At 45.6% G+C, this 12412-nt stretch overlaps 6 protein-coding genes across 6 annotated transcripts; 3 read left to right on the forward strand and 3 right to left on the reverse strand.

Moving 5' to 3' along the window:
• Positions 1-187: 187 nt before the first annotated feature.
• Positions 188-3200, forward strand: VTP01DRAFT_7143 (uncharacterized protein; the record flags this gene model as incomplete). The annotated part of the gene is made up of 12 exons (XM_069386123.1): positions 188-190; positions 244-541; positions 611-1106; positions 1205-1653; positions 1738-1869; positions 1930-2050; positions 2116-2124; positions 2195-2373; positions 2446-2525; positions 2596-2643; positions 2709-2814; positions 2887-3200. The coding sequence occupies 12 exons, from the start codon at positions 188-190 to the stop codon at positions 3198-3200; spliced, it is 2235 nt and encodes a 744-aa protein (XP_069234615.1).
• A 1016-nt stretch (positions 3201-4216) lies between these two features.
• On the forward strand, positions 4217-5599 carry VTP01DRAFT_7144 (uncharacterized protein; the record flags this gene model as incomplete). Its single annotated transcript, XM_069386124.1, has 5 exons — positions 4217-4409; positions 4489-4679; positions 4746-4889; positions 4965-5320; positions 5383-5599. The coding sequence occupies 5 exons, from the start codon at positions 4217-4219 to the stop codon at positions 5597-5599; spliced, it is 1101 nt and encodes a 366-aa protein (XP_069234616.1).
• Positions 5600-5804: 205 nt separating this feature from the next.
• On the forward strand, positions 5805-6509 carry VTP01DRAFT_7145 (uncharacterized protein; the record flags this gene model as incomplete). The annotated part of the gene is made up of 1 exon (XM_069386125.1): positions 5805-6509. One exon carries the CDS (start codon positions 5805-5807, stop codon positions 6507-6509), a length of 705 nt encoding a protein of 234 aa, XP_069234617.1.
• A 78-nt stretch (positions 6510-6587) lies between these two features.
• VTP01DRAFT_7146 (uncharacterized protein) lies at positions 6588-9148 on the reverse strand (the record flags this gene model as incomplete). The annotated part of the gene is made up of 4 exons (XM_069386126.1): positions 6588-7613; positions 7680-8395; positions 8468-8821; positions 8881-9148. The coding sequence occupies 4 exons, from the start codon at positions 9146-9148 to the stop codon at positions 6588-6590; spliced, it is 2364 nt and encodes a 787-aa protein (XP_069234618.1).
• An 883-nt stretch (positions 9149-10031) lies between these two features.
• VTP01DRAFT_7147 (uncharacterized protein) lies at positions 10032-10525 on the reverse strand (the record flags this gene model as incomplete). The annotated part of the gene is made up of 4 exons (XM_069386127.1): positions 10032-10126; positions 10188-10206; positions 10279-10369; positions 10437-10525. The coding sequence occupies 4 exons, from the start codon at positions 10523-10525 to the stop codon at positions 10032-10034; spliced, it is 294 nt and encodes a 97-aa protein (XP_069234619.1).
• A 204-nt stretch (positions 10526-10729) lies between these two features.
• Positions 10730-12018, reverse strand: VTP01DRAFT_7148 (uncharacterized protein; the record flags this gene model as incomplete). The annotated part of the gene is made up of 7 exons (XM_069386128.1): positions 10730-10831; positions 10897-10943; positions 11014-11082; positions 11139-11364; positions 11441-11581; positions 11667-11743; positions 11817-12018. 7 exons carry the CDS (start codon positions 12016-12018, stop codon positions 10730-10732), a joined length of 864 nt encoding a protein of 287 aa, XP_069234620.1.
• Positions 12019-12412: the final 394 nt, after the last annotated feature.

A 12412-nucleotide genomic window follows, 5' to 3' on the forward strand; every position in this document is an offset into this window, starting at 1 on the left:
GCTCGTTGAAACGCAACGGCGTTCAGAGGTGGATTTGCCAGCTGACTTGCAATTTTGGGATTTTTTGCTTTCTTGCTTTGCTTTCGTTCCCCCTTTCCATTGAACCTCTTCTTCTTTTAAATTTTTATCGAGTTTGGGTTTTCTCCTTCAAGAACTAGGTCTGCAAGATTCATCTGAATTTCTGAGCATGGTAGGTCTATCGGAAACTGCACATGAGTAGCATCCGTGATTTAATTGTGTTAGTCCCATACATTCAAGCTTCGATCTTCATCACAGCAAATTCCAAATCATCCGCGGCCAGAGCGCAGGAAGCGAGGAGGTATAAAGGCTAATGGCCGCCGACAAACGTCCGAAAGCCCATCCTCAACTCCAGAAACAGCTTCTGGGTCCCAGGATACAGAGTTGATGCCATCATCAACTCTGAAAGGCCGTCGCAAAAGAGTGGTCTCTAGCAGCAGAGAGAACTCCATCGACGACAGCGATGGATCGCCGCCACAACACCGGAGGAAGCGTCGTACTTTATCTAGGACGGCTGTTGCAGGTGCGTATACAGACATGGAATAAGTATCTGTTGAGGCAAAGCGGTTTTTGATGGCTTCCTGTCCAACAGTTAACAATGCGAGATATGAGCATCCCAGTAGACCATATCAAGCCGGCGATCTCGTTGAGGCCTTGAAATGGACAGAAACTGGCAAGGAGTGGTACTGCGCCCGTGTTGTGACCATCCTCGACGACGGTACGCCAGTGGGCAACAACGGAAACGAGGGTGCAGACAGTCCACGAAACCCTACTTATTTTGTACATTTTGAGGGCTGGACAGCTGACCACGCCGACTGGGTCGATGCTTCAAGAATTCGATGGCCTTCGCCCCAGCCTGACAGACGTCTCCAGTACGGTCCCAACGGTAGAGAAAGCAATGTTTCATGGGAGGAATATCGGACTTTCTATTATTCGACAGAAGCAGCTACATTTGTAAAGCATCACACAGGCCTAGTGCAAGATCAACGCATGCTCTGGCACTCGTGCCCTTGCCATTCCCTAAGAAACATACATCCTGAACGCCCAGACAGAATAGCATCTATCTTGCAAGCACTGCATCGAAGCAGGTAAGGAGCCTTCATTCGCCGGGGGGACAAGTAAATGGATGCGGCCCTTGTTTTTTTGCGTATTGTTCCGTTCCTAAAGCTCGAAAAAATTAAATCAGGTTGTTGCGGTACTTCCATCGCATTCAAGCACGAGAGGCGACGATAGAAGAACTACTCAATGTTCACGCTTTTAACCACATCCTTAACTACTGCCCAACAACGGAAAAAGCAGTCCAGGAAGCGCAAGATAAACTCATGACTGAGTCAAACACTCGTACGACCAGCGCACTCTCCATACCGTCCTTGTTAAACAGCCCCACCAACTCGGATACGTCGCCCTCGCCGGCATCGGAGCCAGAGTCTTCGCAAGATAAAGATATGCTGGTACGACGAACGCACGGTGTAGAAGGCGGCGAAGTCGTCAAGGCAGACAAGAACAGAATCAAGCAGCAGCGACGGCGGTTTTCCACCGCAGCCGCCAAAGAGTACGCGCAGAACGGGTTGACATCGCTCGTCACACCGCCAGCAAACCATCTATTCGAAATGAACTGCGGTGAACTGGGTGTCGGTAAGTAACATGCAGGGCTACTCAATTTTTTTTAATATCGGAAGGACTAACGAGGAGAAATATTTTTGGTAACATACATAATAGCTGTCGATACACCGTTCCATCCGCTCTATTCTAGTGTCTCTGCACGTGTTGCGGCCGGTGGTCTGATTGAACTGGTGAACCGTATCGTTGAAGGTGATCTACACAACGGCTTTGCACTCATTCGGCCCCCTGGTATGCATTTTAATCACGAATCCTTTCACAACACGTACTTTATTCAAACATGTTTTTAAGGTCACCACGCTGAAGACAACGCTGCCATGGGCTTCTGCTTCTTCAACAACGTTGCAGTAGCAGTGTCGTCAACTCTGAAACGGTACCCATCCAAAATCAAAAAGATCGCCATTATTGACTGGTAAATATATTTTTTTATCAAAACAATTGTAAAATCAGTTTCTTTAACTGGCGTCTTTGATGTAGGGATATACAGTGAGTGATAGTAGCAGCAGCAGCTAATTTGAAATGATATTATACATGTGCTCACTCGCTGCTGATTTAGCCACGGTAACGGCACACAAAAGATATTTTACGACAATCCGGATGTACTGTATATCTCTTTGCATCGGTGGGACGAAGGCAAATTCTATCCATTCAGCGGTGCACCAAGCGAATGCGGGGAAGGCAAAGGACTTGGTCGCAACGTAAATATCGCGTTCACTGCATCGACGGAGAAGCCCAGTAAGTTTATCAAAAGCGTAGCATTGGTTGACTTCACAAGGAAACCTAAAAACTTTGGTGTTCTCGCTGCAGAGCCCATGGGCGACGCTGAATTTCTCGCTGCGTTCCATCATCTTGTCCTACCTATCGTCCGTCAGTTCGGCCCCGATATGGTATGCAAAAATATGCACTGTTGTCAGCCGTCCCTTTTCGTATGGATCCACTGATTACCTGTCCCCATAGATATTTGTATCCGCTGGATTCGATGCTGCCGAGGGTCACCCTGCAAATGCAAGTAATATGATAAATTTTTGCAAAAAATCATGTACTAATGCACATTTGATCTACTATTTTAGATTGGCGGGTATAAAGTGACACCCCGTGGATATGCATTGTTGACAAAGATGACAAAGGATCTGGCAGAAGAGATCTGTGAAGGAAGACTAGTCATGAGCCTTGAAGGTAAAAAAGATAAAGTGTCTGCTTGTCCTTCAATGGTTACTAAATATTTTTTCCGGGGTACAATCTGCATAGGTGGATATGAATTGGAGCCGTTGGCAAACAGCGCCGCTGCCTGCGTAGAGCAGTTGATTCCAGCACAGCTCGTACCGGATGCGCAGCTGACATATGAAAACTCCCTGGGGTCCATCAAGCCAAATCGAGGTGCAGTCCAGTCACTGCGACAAGTCGTCGAAATCCAGCGGGAATACTGGAATCTGCCTGAGGAGCTATCTTCACCAGAATATCGATTCATGTTACCAGCCGAGTGGAAAGCCAACATGAGCGTTACCATCCGACCAAAACGAACAACCAGACCTGTCTTGACGACAGCCGTGGAAGGATACTAAGCATCAGAGCTGCTCTCTTTTACTTTTTCACACATTGCATGCATACACAACGCCCCTACTATTACTCCAACATTTACAACCTCCTTTCCCCGATTAACACTACTCCATCCTTTTTCTTCAATTCATTTTCTTTCTCTCATCCTGCCTGTATTTCATTTGCCAAACTCACTACCTCTTCTTCTTCTCCTCCTGCTCTTTTATTTGTTTCGTTGAACTTTAAGATATTTTTCTTTAATTATTGCTCGTCGTCATATCCTCATTTACTTTGAAAGCAATGCAACCGGCATCCGTTATCTAACGTAAATAGGTGCGATCGTGACTAAAAGTTTGTCGAGTTTAAGATGGCTTCTCGTGACAAAGCGTTCTTTGTTAAAGGTCGATCGATCTCTGGGTATGATGCTGTTGCTGCTGCAGCAATTTTGCTAAAGGTAGGGAAGATTAGGTACGATGTTGCATTGCTTCCATGTCTTCAGTTGAATTTTTGTCTTCTTTCTGATTAAACAGATCTCGCACATTCACGAGATGTCTGTTATTTTCGGTTTAAATTATTATCATGATTTTTGCGTCAGGCTTGCTCAGTAATGCGCAACATTGATCAAATGCACAAACATTTTGACAAGAGATTATCATTACTTTATATGGATCGTGCAGATTAGAAGGGCAGACAAGCTCATTGTATCGTTGATTTACTTGTCTGCTGCAGCTCAGCTCTAGAGAATAATGGTAGCCGATTCTTCTCCTACAGCAAAGTTGAGGATTTGAATTGTAACAAGATAAAGATATGTTTTATCGATAGGATTCAGAACGTTCGGAAAGCAGTTTCTCCAGATTCTGGAGGAGTTAAAATGATTGGGGGACGGAGAGGGAGGGGGGAAGGGAGGTGAAGTTAGAGAGAGGAAAAGAGCGACAAGAACAACGTTCGTCGTCGCTTTGGCATTTGAAGTTCAGGAGGGTGAAAAAATTGTTGTTGCTGACAAACAACTTTTTTCCTTGTTCCCTTCTTCTTTGCTTGCCCAATGTCTTTTGCAAAGAGTGCCTTGCTGAAATCTATTCAGCGTCGCCCGCTGTGGATGATGGCTGCCGCTGCTGCTGCTTGCAAACCCAATGCTATTCGTCCAAATCTTACTGCTCGTTGTACTCGACCCTGCACCGCCCTTCGAGCGTATTCTAGTCGACCTGTCGAAGCCTCTGGTCAGCCGTCCGTGCCACGTAAGGAAGTCTTGTGCAACCTGAACCCCACCCTTTGCTGTCACCAAGGCCGCTTGCTAACATTGCAAGATCAATGTAGATCGATCAAAGGTCACCATCAAGACTATCAATCGTATGTACAAGAATGGCGAACCTATCTCGGTCATGACAGCTCAGGACTACCCGTCCGGTATGATGGTTGACCGGTCTGGAATTGACATGTGCCTCGTGGGCGATTCACTCGCCATGGTTGCACTTGGTTACGACTCGACAAACCCGTTGACAGTTGATGTAAGAATTTAAAGGAGAAAAAAAATGATCAATTCAAAATTTACTGATATGGTATATAATCCAAAGGAAATGCTTCATCACTGCCGAGCAGTGGCACGTGGCTGTAAGGCTCCTTTCCTGGTTGCAGATTTGCCTTATGGAAGCTACGAGGCTAGTCCAGACGATGCTGTGCGCGTATCTTTGAGATTTTTGAAGGAGGGCAATGTAGAGGTAATCATGAATGCGAGATACTACAGGCTAGTGGCAGCAACGCTCACTAAAATATGCTTATTTGGCAACGATTAGGCTGTGAAATTGGAAGGAGGTGCAGAAATGGCCGAAACTATTCGCCGTATCACGACTGTAGGTGTGCCTGTTGTGGGCCACATTGGTTTGACGCCTCAGAGACAATCTGCGTTGGGTGGCTTTCGAGTACAAGGAAAAACTGCAAAGCAAGCTCAACGCTTGCTAGAAGACGCGTTAGCTGTGCAGGATGCTGGTGCATTTGCGATTGTTCTAGAAGCAATGCCATCTGAGGTAGCAGGATACATCACGCAACGCCTGCGCGTACCAACCATTGGTATCGGTGCCGGCGTACATTGCTCAGGTCAAGTGCTTGTTCAGAACGATGCACTTGGCTTATTCGACCGATTTGTACCAAAGTAAGATTTAGAAGGGCAATGGTTATCGAGAAAAAAATCCTGACAATTTTTGCTTAACTTAGGTTTACCAAGCAATTTGCCAATCTTAATCAGGTAATGACGGATGCACTCAAACAGTATCACCTTGAAGTAAAATCCCGAACATTTCCTGCACCCCAAAACACTTATCCGATCGATCAACAGCAACTAGAAAAGTTCTATCAGCTTGTTGATGAGCGCGGCGACGAACGACAAGATAACCGCGAAGAACAAACTGTCGCCGCGCATGCTCATGCATAAATCCGTCCATTTATCTTATTTATTCGAATCCCTCTTATTCCATCAGTATATCTCAATTTATATTGTTAAAACATGTAGAAATAAACCATGATACACTATTATGTAAACTGCTCAGAGCTGTCAAAATGAATGCAGTTTCGGAGCTTCAAGAAGCACCTGTCATTTCGGTCTGCACCTCGTCCTGTTCTTGCTCCAGGTGTCGCCAATGAGTCTCCTGTCAAATACATTGTTTCGTCAAACCGGCCGGCTGCTGACATCAATACGACCGTCTTGCTCTCCTGCTATCGCCACCCGGCCTGTTCCGTCAAGACTAACAGGTAAACCAACGACGACGGTGTTAACCCGAAAATGCTTTGGCACGCGCCCAGCATTGTACGCAGCAGCGCAGTCATCAAAACGGACAGTCGATCGACCTCCACGCGATGAAGAGATCACAGCGAAGTTCATCAAGCTGATTGACGAGAAAGGCGAATTGGTCCACGAAAAGGCTCGAACAGAAGATGTATTGCGGACGATCGATCGCAATCAGTTCTTTCTAGTCCAAGTCGATCCACGGAGCGCCATACCCACTTGCCGGCTCTTTGATAAAAAACAGTTGTTTGAAAAGCAAAAAGCGGCAAAGAAGAACAAGAATGCGAATCCAGCCAAGGTTACCAAGGAGATCATGTTTGGGTGGAACGTATCACCTCACGACATGGAGCACAAGTTGGCAAAAGCCAAAGAGTTTTTAGAAAAGGGCAACAAGGTCATGGTCGAGATTGTACACAAAAAGGGACAGCTGCGACCGAGTCGAGATGAAGAAAAGCAATTGATTGAGCGAGTATCCAAACATCTAGACAGTTACAAACTAGTCAAGGGCCCGTTATTTGCAAAGGGCATGTGTACATTACAATTTCAAAAGACAAAATAACATTCCCTTTCTGTAGAATAATACATATATTTATATATCCTGACTATTGCGAACACGTAATAAGCGAAAAGGTTATGACTAGTCAGCTTTGAGCTGCTCAGAAGCGTTGTAAAGACAATGCGCCGCACGTTGCTGAGCATATTTCAGCAGTTCGGGATCATCTGCATCGATGGCTTCAACGATGGCAGGGAAGACTCTCGAGGCATAACCAGACCAAAGTCCTGGAGCATAGATAACGTGTTTGAACCACTCACGTCCCGTGATACCATTGGGATCGACGAATCCACGCTCAAAATTCATTAGGCGCTTGTTGGCTTTTTCAATACGCTTCAACAGCACGGACGGTAACTCATCGCTCGGTGCAAATTCGGTTAGTCGCTGAACTAGATTTGCGCGACGACGCTCGAACCGCCGCGTTGTCTTTGCCAGTTTATGGCTTGCTTTACGCAGTGCACCCAAACTCTCGATGGAAGTTGCTGAGCTTTTTTCAAGCTCGGTAATGTAGCTCTGGATGTATGCGGAATAGTCGCCTGGATAGATAGGGAGGACTGTATCGTCAGCTAGATGTAGCGCGATCAGGCCCCAAATCCTGACCAGTGTGGCGTGATATTCAAACGTGGGATCGCCAAACTTCTCCATCCAGTGGAAAGAGTCATAGTTGCTGTGGTATACACCGTAGTCTCCGTGGAAACCAAAGTCCATGCTGGCTATGCCGGCGTACGTCAAGAATCCAACGAAATCAGAGCCGGAACCGAGCTGCCCGACAGCTGGCTCTGCAGAGGGAGTGCCTGTTCTGTTTGTGTATTCTGACCATGCATCGTAGACAGTGAGGCCAGTGCGAGGATCAATGATAGAACGTGTGACATTGTACAACAGACGATTGAGAGAAGGAGATGCTTTCGCTTCAAAATGTGGCCCGGAAATACCAACATCCACGTTAATGTATGCAACAGCTTCCTTTAACAGCCATTCGTAGTGGTCTTCGACCCACTCTGTAGAGCCCACCATGCCGTACTCTTCTGCATCCCAGGAAGCTAAGATAATGGTTCGCCGAGGACGCCAACCTTTCTCGAGTAAGACGCCAAAAGTGCGCGCAAGTTCAAGCTGAAAACAATTAATATGCATGAGTGTCTTTAAACATATCCACTGGTTTCGTATGTGTGTATTTACCAAAGCAGCAGATCCTGAGGAAGCGTCAACAGCTCCGTATACCCAAGCATCTCTGTGGTTACCGAGAATGATGGCCTTGTCAGGCTCTTCGGCGCCCTCGATGCGGCCGATAACATTCCAGATAGGTGTAATGCGATCGTCTACAAGGTTGACGAGGTATGCATTGCCTTCTGTAGGTCCGCTGTAGTAATGGACGTCTTCGAGTCCGCCTTCCCAGTCGTAGCTACCTCGTACACCTCTGCCTTGCATCGCTTTCAAGAGAGGCAATGCGTCCTGATAAGATAACGGCAGAGATGGGATTTGCGGCATGCCAGGATGCTCGTCGCGCGGGACACGCTTAGCATCTGCCGTTGCAGCCCATCCCGGTGTAGTAGGATCGCCGGTTACGAGAGATACATACTGCACCGAGCCGCGTTGTGCAGAGCTGGGGGATCGCCACGGTCCTTCTGGGTATGCCTTGTCAGGATTGACGTGGGGGTATTCAGCCTTGTCGAGCGGGCCGTCGTCGATGGGGTCAGAGTACAGAAGCGCGCCAATGCATCCATATTTTTCTGCAGCTCGCAGCTTCAGCCCACGATGCACATCGCCGCCGTAACGCATCAGCGCAATTGTGCCTTCTAGTTGGATACCCTGGTTCTTTAGAAATTCGAAATCTTCTAGTCTGCCATAGTTTGCATAAACAACTGGACCCAATGCTGTTCCGTTTTTGGAATAGCCTATTGAAAGTTTTGTTTGGTTGTTGGCGTTTCTTTTTCTATGCATCTACCAAGCATTGCTTGGCAGCTTACCGTGGAACAACGGTGTGGCGTCTGGATTGTCTGATGTATCATCTTCATCGATTGGATCTTCTCTAAGCTTCGCCTCGAATCGCAGCTCCTCGGGTCCATCGACGATGGCAAGCTGTTGCTTGACAGGATAGTTCAACAATGGATAGTATATCTCAATGATGGTATCCTTGATACCGTAGCTGATGAATTTATCCTGTGTCCACCGAGCTTGGCGCTTATCAGCGGCGCTCCCTGCGACGTGCGGTTCAGATGTATAGATTTTCAGAAAATCTCGTACAGATTCTTCACAGGGTGTCTCGACAATGATCTTTTCTGGATCGGTCAAGGGCGGTAGTTTCGGTGGTGGGGGAGGAGCTGTAAAATGTGATGTGAGCGTCAGTGAGAGAACATATCGTCTATAATTTATATATTACCTTCGCTTCCGTTCAGAAGCAAAAAGACGCCAACAACGACACCAATGATAACAATAGCCAGGATCACGATGATTCCAGCGATTACTTTTTTCTTCTTGGCCGAGACAGCAGAAGAAGTACTGTCTCCACCACCAAGCAGAGGTTGTCGCTCACTGATATTGCTAATAGGCTGAATCGCTTGACGGATCTTATTCACGAAATCCATTAGCAATCCATCACTTTGCCTTGCAAGCGGCTCTTGCGGAGCAGATCCGTCGTAGTCAGGCATGTGTTGACGCTAAGAAACAAGAAAAGAGCAAAGAGTAGAAAGAGTGCTTCGTGCAGGACACTTAAAGTTGAGAAGAGCGTAACACAGAGTCGGAAAATCCGTTTTTGATGTTTGCTCCGTTGACACGGACCGGCTAAAAGATCGACTCGACGCGTACTAATTTAACCTGTATGTACCCAGTACGTTGCCGTCTCTAAATAAAATTTGATCCAGCGAGCATCGTAGCACAATTGGAAAAGAGATAGTATTGTATCAAAAGTGATCAGAACATTGATCTTCTTCTAGTGTATCCAGTCAAGGATTTATTGCCTTCAAGAAAAAGAAGTGTTGTAATGGATGGTCCTTTAGGTGATCTGCTATCCTCTATTTCCTTCCTGGAAACATCGTCGCGGCAAGAGACCATAAGTCACGAGCGAGGGAGCAATGCTCTGTTCATACATATGCTACTTGTAGCTATTAGTATGCTCATAGGAGTACGACAGCTGGATCGAGAGACAGGCTAATTGATAGGTAAGTACGGAATGCAGAAGGAGATAATTGTATGTGCAAGCCCAACACGTTCACTTTAGTAATATCTTAAGAGGCGAAAGTACATACATCAAACCATTTGCATTAATGGGTATGCCGGCTTCAACAGAAACTTTATTCTACGAAAACTAAAAGGCAGCCAATGTGCTTTGGCTTTTTTCGAGTTGCGGTAGTGTAATGATATCAACTGGTCTCGGCTTCTTCGCAATGATTATTTCGATGACTTCCGTCAGGTATAGAAATGGCCACTCATTCCAGCAAGCCCTCTAGATTCAGTCTTGTTGCATTTTTTCTCATAAATGTTTGTTATTTGTTTAAATGGTGTCCATTTGCGTGGCAAACTTGGATAATTCTGTTATGTTTTAACGGCACCTCTATGGTTCCCAATCTTGAACATAACATACACTCCCTCAGATTCCAATACAAAAAGATAGAATATCATAACAAGACCTAAAGGATAGTACCCGGTCAGTTATCTGTATTCATAGTGTTTAAGCTTAGACACACATACCGACGGTCTGGAACTGCTTCTAAAATTTGCAAAGCCGGATCAGAGCCTCATGCGTTTCTCTGGTGTCATCGTTTCCGTTTTCTGCTTCGACTTCGCAGTATCCCAGAACTAGCTTCAATCTCCTGTCTGTTGAAATGCTTTCATCGCTCCGTCCGGTCTTTTGGTTTCGTTGGACTCTACAACTTGTTTAAATTGTTACCAACGTTAAGTCCACGTTTCAATTCCATATCACTTTTTTAGAGAAAATACCATCTGAAAATCCTATATTTTTGGGCAAATGAAACATTGGACTGAAAAATCAAGTCCAAATTGTTGGCTTTCAGTTCCAACTCCCCCATGTCCTCCTCAAGTCGTCTGGTTAGGATATCTATCAGCAGGTGCCTTGAGAAGACCATGCAGTCATTGTTGGCTGCACCTTTGGCGATGTCTCTGACGCCAAATTATTCGCAAGACATATGCATTCGCTCCAAAACAATATTCTGGGACAGGCTCCAGAAGCACTCTGCAGAGGAAATTTATTGTGTCACGCAATGTGAAAATAGCTATTTTGTAGGATGATAATCTTTAGATAAGTCGATATGCGACAAGTGAGTGTTTGTAATCTTAATCTTTCGGTTGCGAGCCTTTGATCGCTTGATTTTGGGCTTTTTTTGTGACGGATATCCATGTAAGAAAAGTCGCTGAAAACCTGTCCGCCACAATAACTTACCTCTTCTGTAACCTTGTTCTCAAATACTTCCATTGTCTTTAGACCGGCTGTTTTCAAAAACAGTGATGATCAGAGCCCAAGATCCAAAGTACACCAGAGAGATATACAGAAACCCACCGCTCTCAAGCTTCTTTGGCAAATCAGTCTCATCGGGTATAGGTATTTCAGACCACATTTTTTGGAATTCTAGCAATCTATAAGTCCCCATTGTAAACTACGGGCGTGTGCATCCGAATCCGAACCTGCATCGATGGGTGTATTGTATTGCATGTCGTTGTGAAAGAGTACTCGAGGATTACCCTCTTTGTTCCGGATGACAAGGATTTGCCCTTCGTCCGCAAGCTCCTCCACAATATCACCCAGCTTTGCATTTGATTCCTTCAAGTGGTTAAAGTCCATTCCTCCTTCCTCTTTCTTCTCAATCAGAAGGTTCAACAGATCCTCTTTGCTTTTGATAGAGTATGCGGGCTAGAAGATCCCCCGCACGTATGAGCCAAGATCATAACTATTTTACCTACCCGGCAACAAAGCCGTTGGTTCTTACCTTATATGCAAATGTTTTGTTCAGCGAGTCAAAGTCGATTTTGTCATTATGTACAAGTTTGTCCCAGAGCTCAGCGTTGTTGACAATATCGACGCCGGTGCGGGAACGAATGCTGATGATTGATTGTGGAGTATCATGTTCCTACATAATACGTACGTACAGAAATTCCAAAAGTTCTAGCAAGCAGTTTCCTTTCAAAGAGAACATCCAAATTATAAGGATATACCTTGAGAAATTGTATAACTGTGTATAGCTGACTCATAAGATGCTGGCCAGTGCCAGTATTAGCAGGTTGCGAATATACTACAACGTTGCAAAAAGGACGATAGTATGGATATGCTGTACAGTTTCAAAGATCTCTCATTCTTTCAAGTACCAGGTGCTTTTTTGGTCTTTTTCTTTGGATGCGGTTGACTACTCTCAAATGCTGCCCTCGTATTGTTCGTAATGCCACCATATTTTGGGGTCGGTGGTGCGTCTGCAGCGCTGGTGCTCTGCGTTGCCGTTCGCTTGACACCCACAAGCGTACTTGCTGACATTGATTTCTTAAAGTTTTTCAACTGATCTGACAGCGACATGGTTATGGATCAAACGAGGGAAAGAAGGATAGAGGACGCAACAGGTCGGCCGGTGGAGTTTCATTCTCCCTCGAAACTCCTGCGCCAGGACCTCGACGTAACCATGAGCCCAATAGCTATATCAACACTTGGTCCGATCGGTATGGATAAGATGAATCATAAGAAATGAACAGACAGGCCAAGGACATCATAGGTGGATGAGTAGGAAAATCGTTGGTAAAAAATGCTTCCGAGTACAAAGGAAGGAGTGATAAAATAGAAGATTTATTTGCTCGCACTGCTCTCAGCCTTTCGATCTCATTCGATAAAAGTATTGGGAATGAAAAACTTCGTCGTAATAACCTGAAGAAACGTAATAGAACGAGAAAGAGATGTAGAATCTGGATGGTGATAG

The sequence above is a fragment of the Rhizomucor pusillus genome (assembly GCF_041956525.1).
Source record: "Rhizomucor pusillus strain CBS 183.67 unplaced genomic scaffold VTP01scaffold_30, whole genome shotgun sequence".
Lineage (NCBI taxonomy): Eukaryota > Fungi > Mucoromycota > Mucoromycetes > Mucorales > Lichtheimiaceae > Rhizomucor > Rhizomucor pusillus.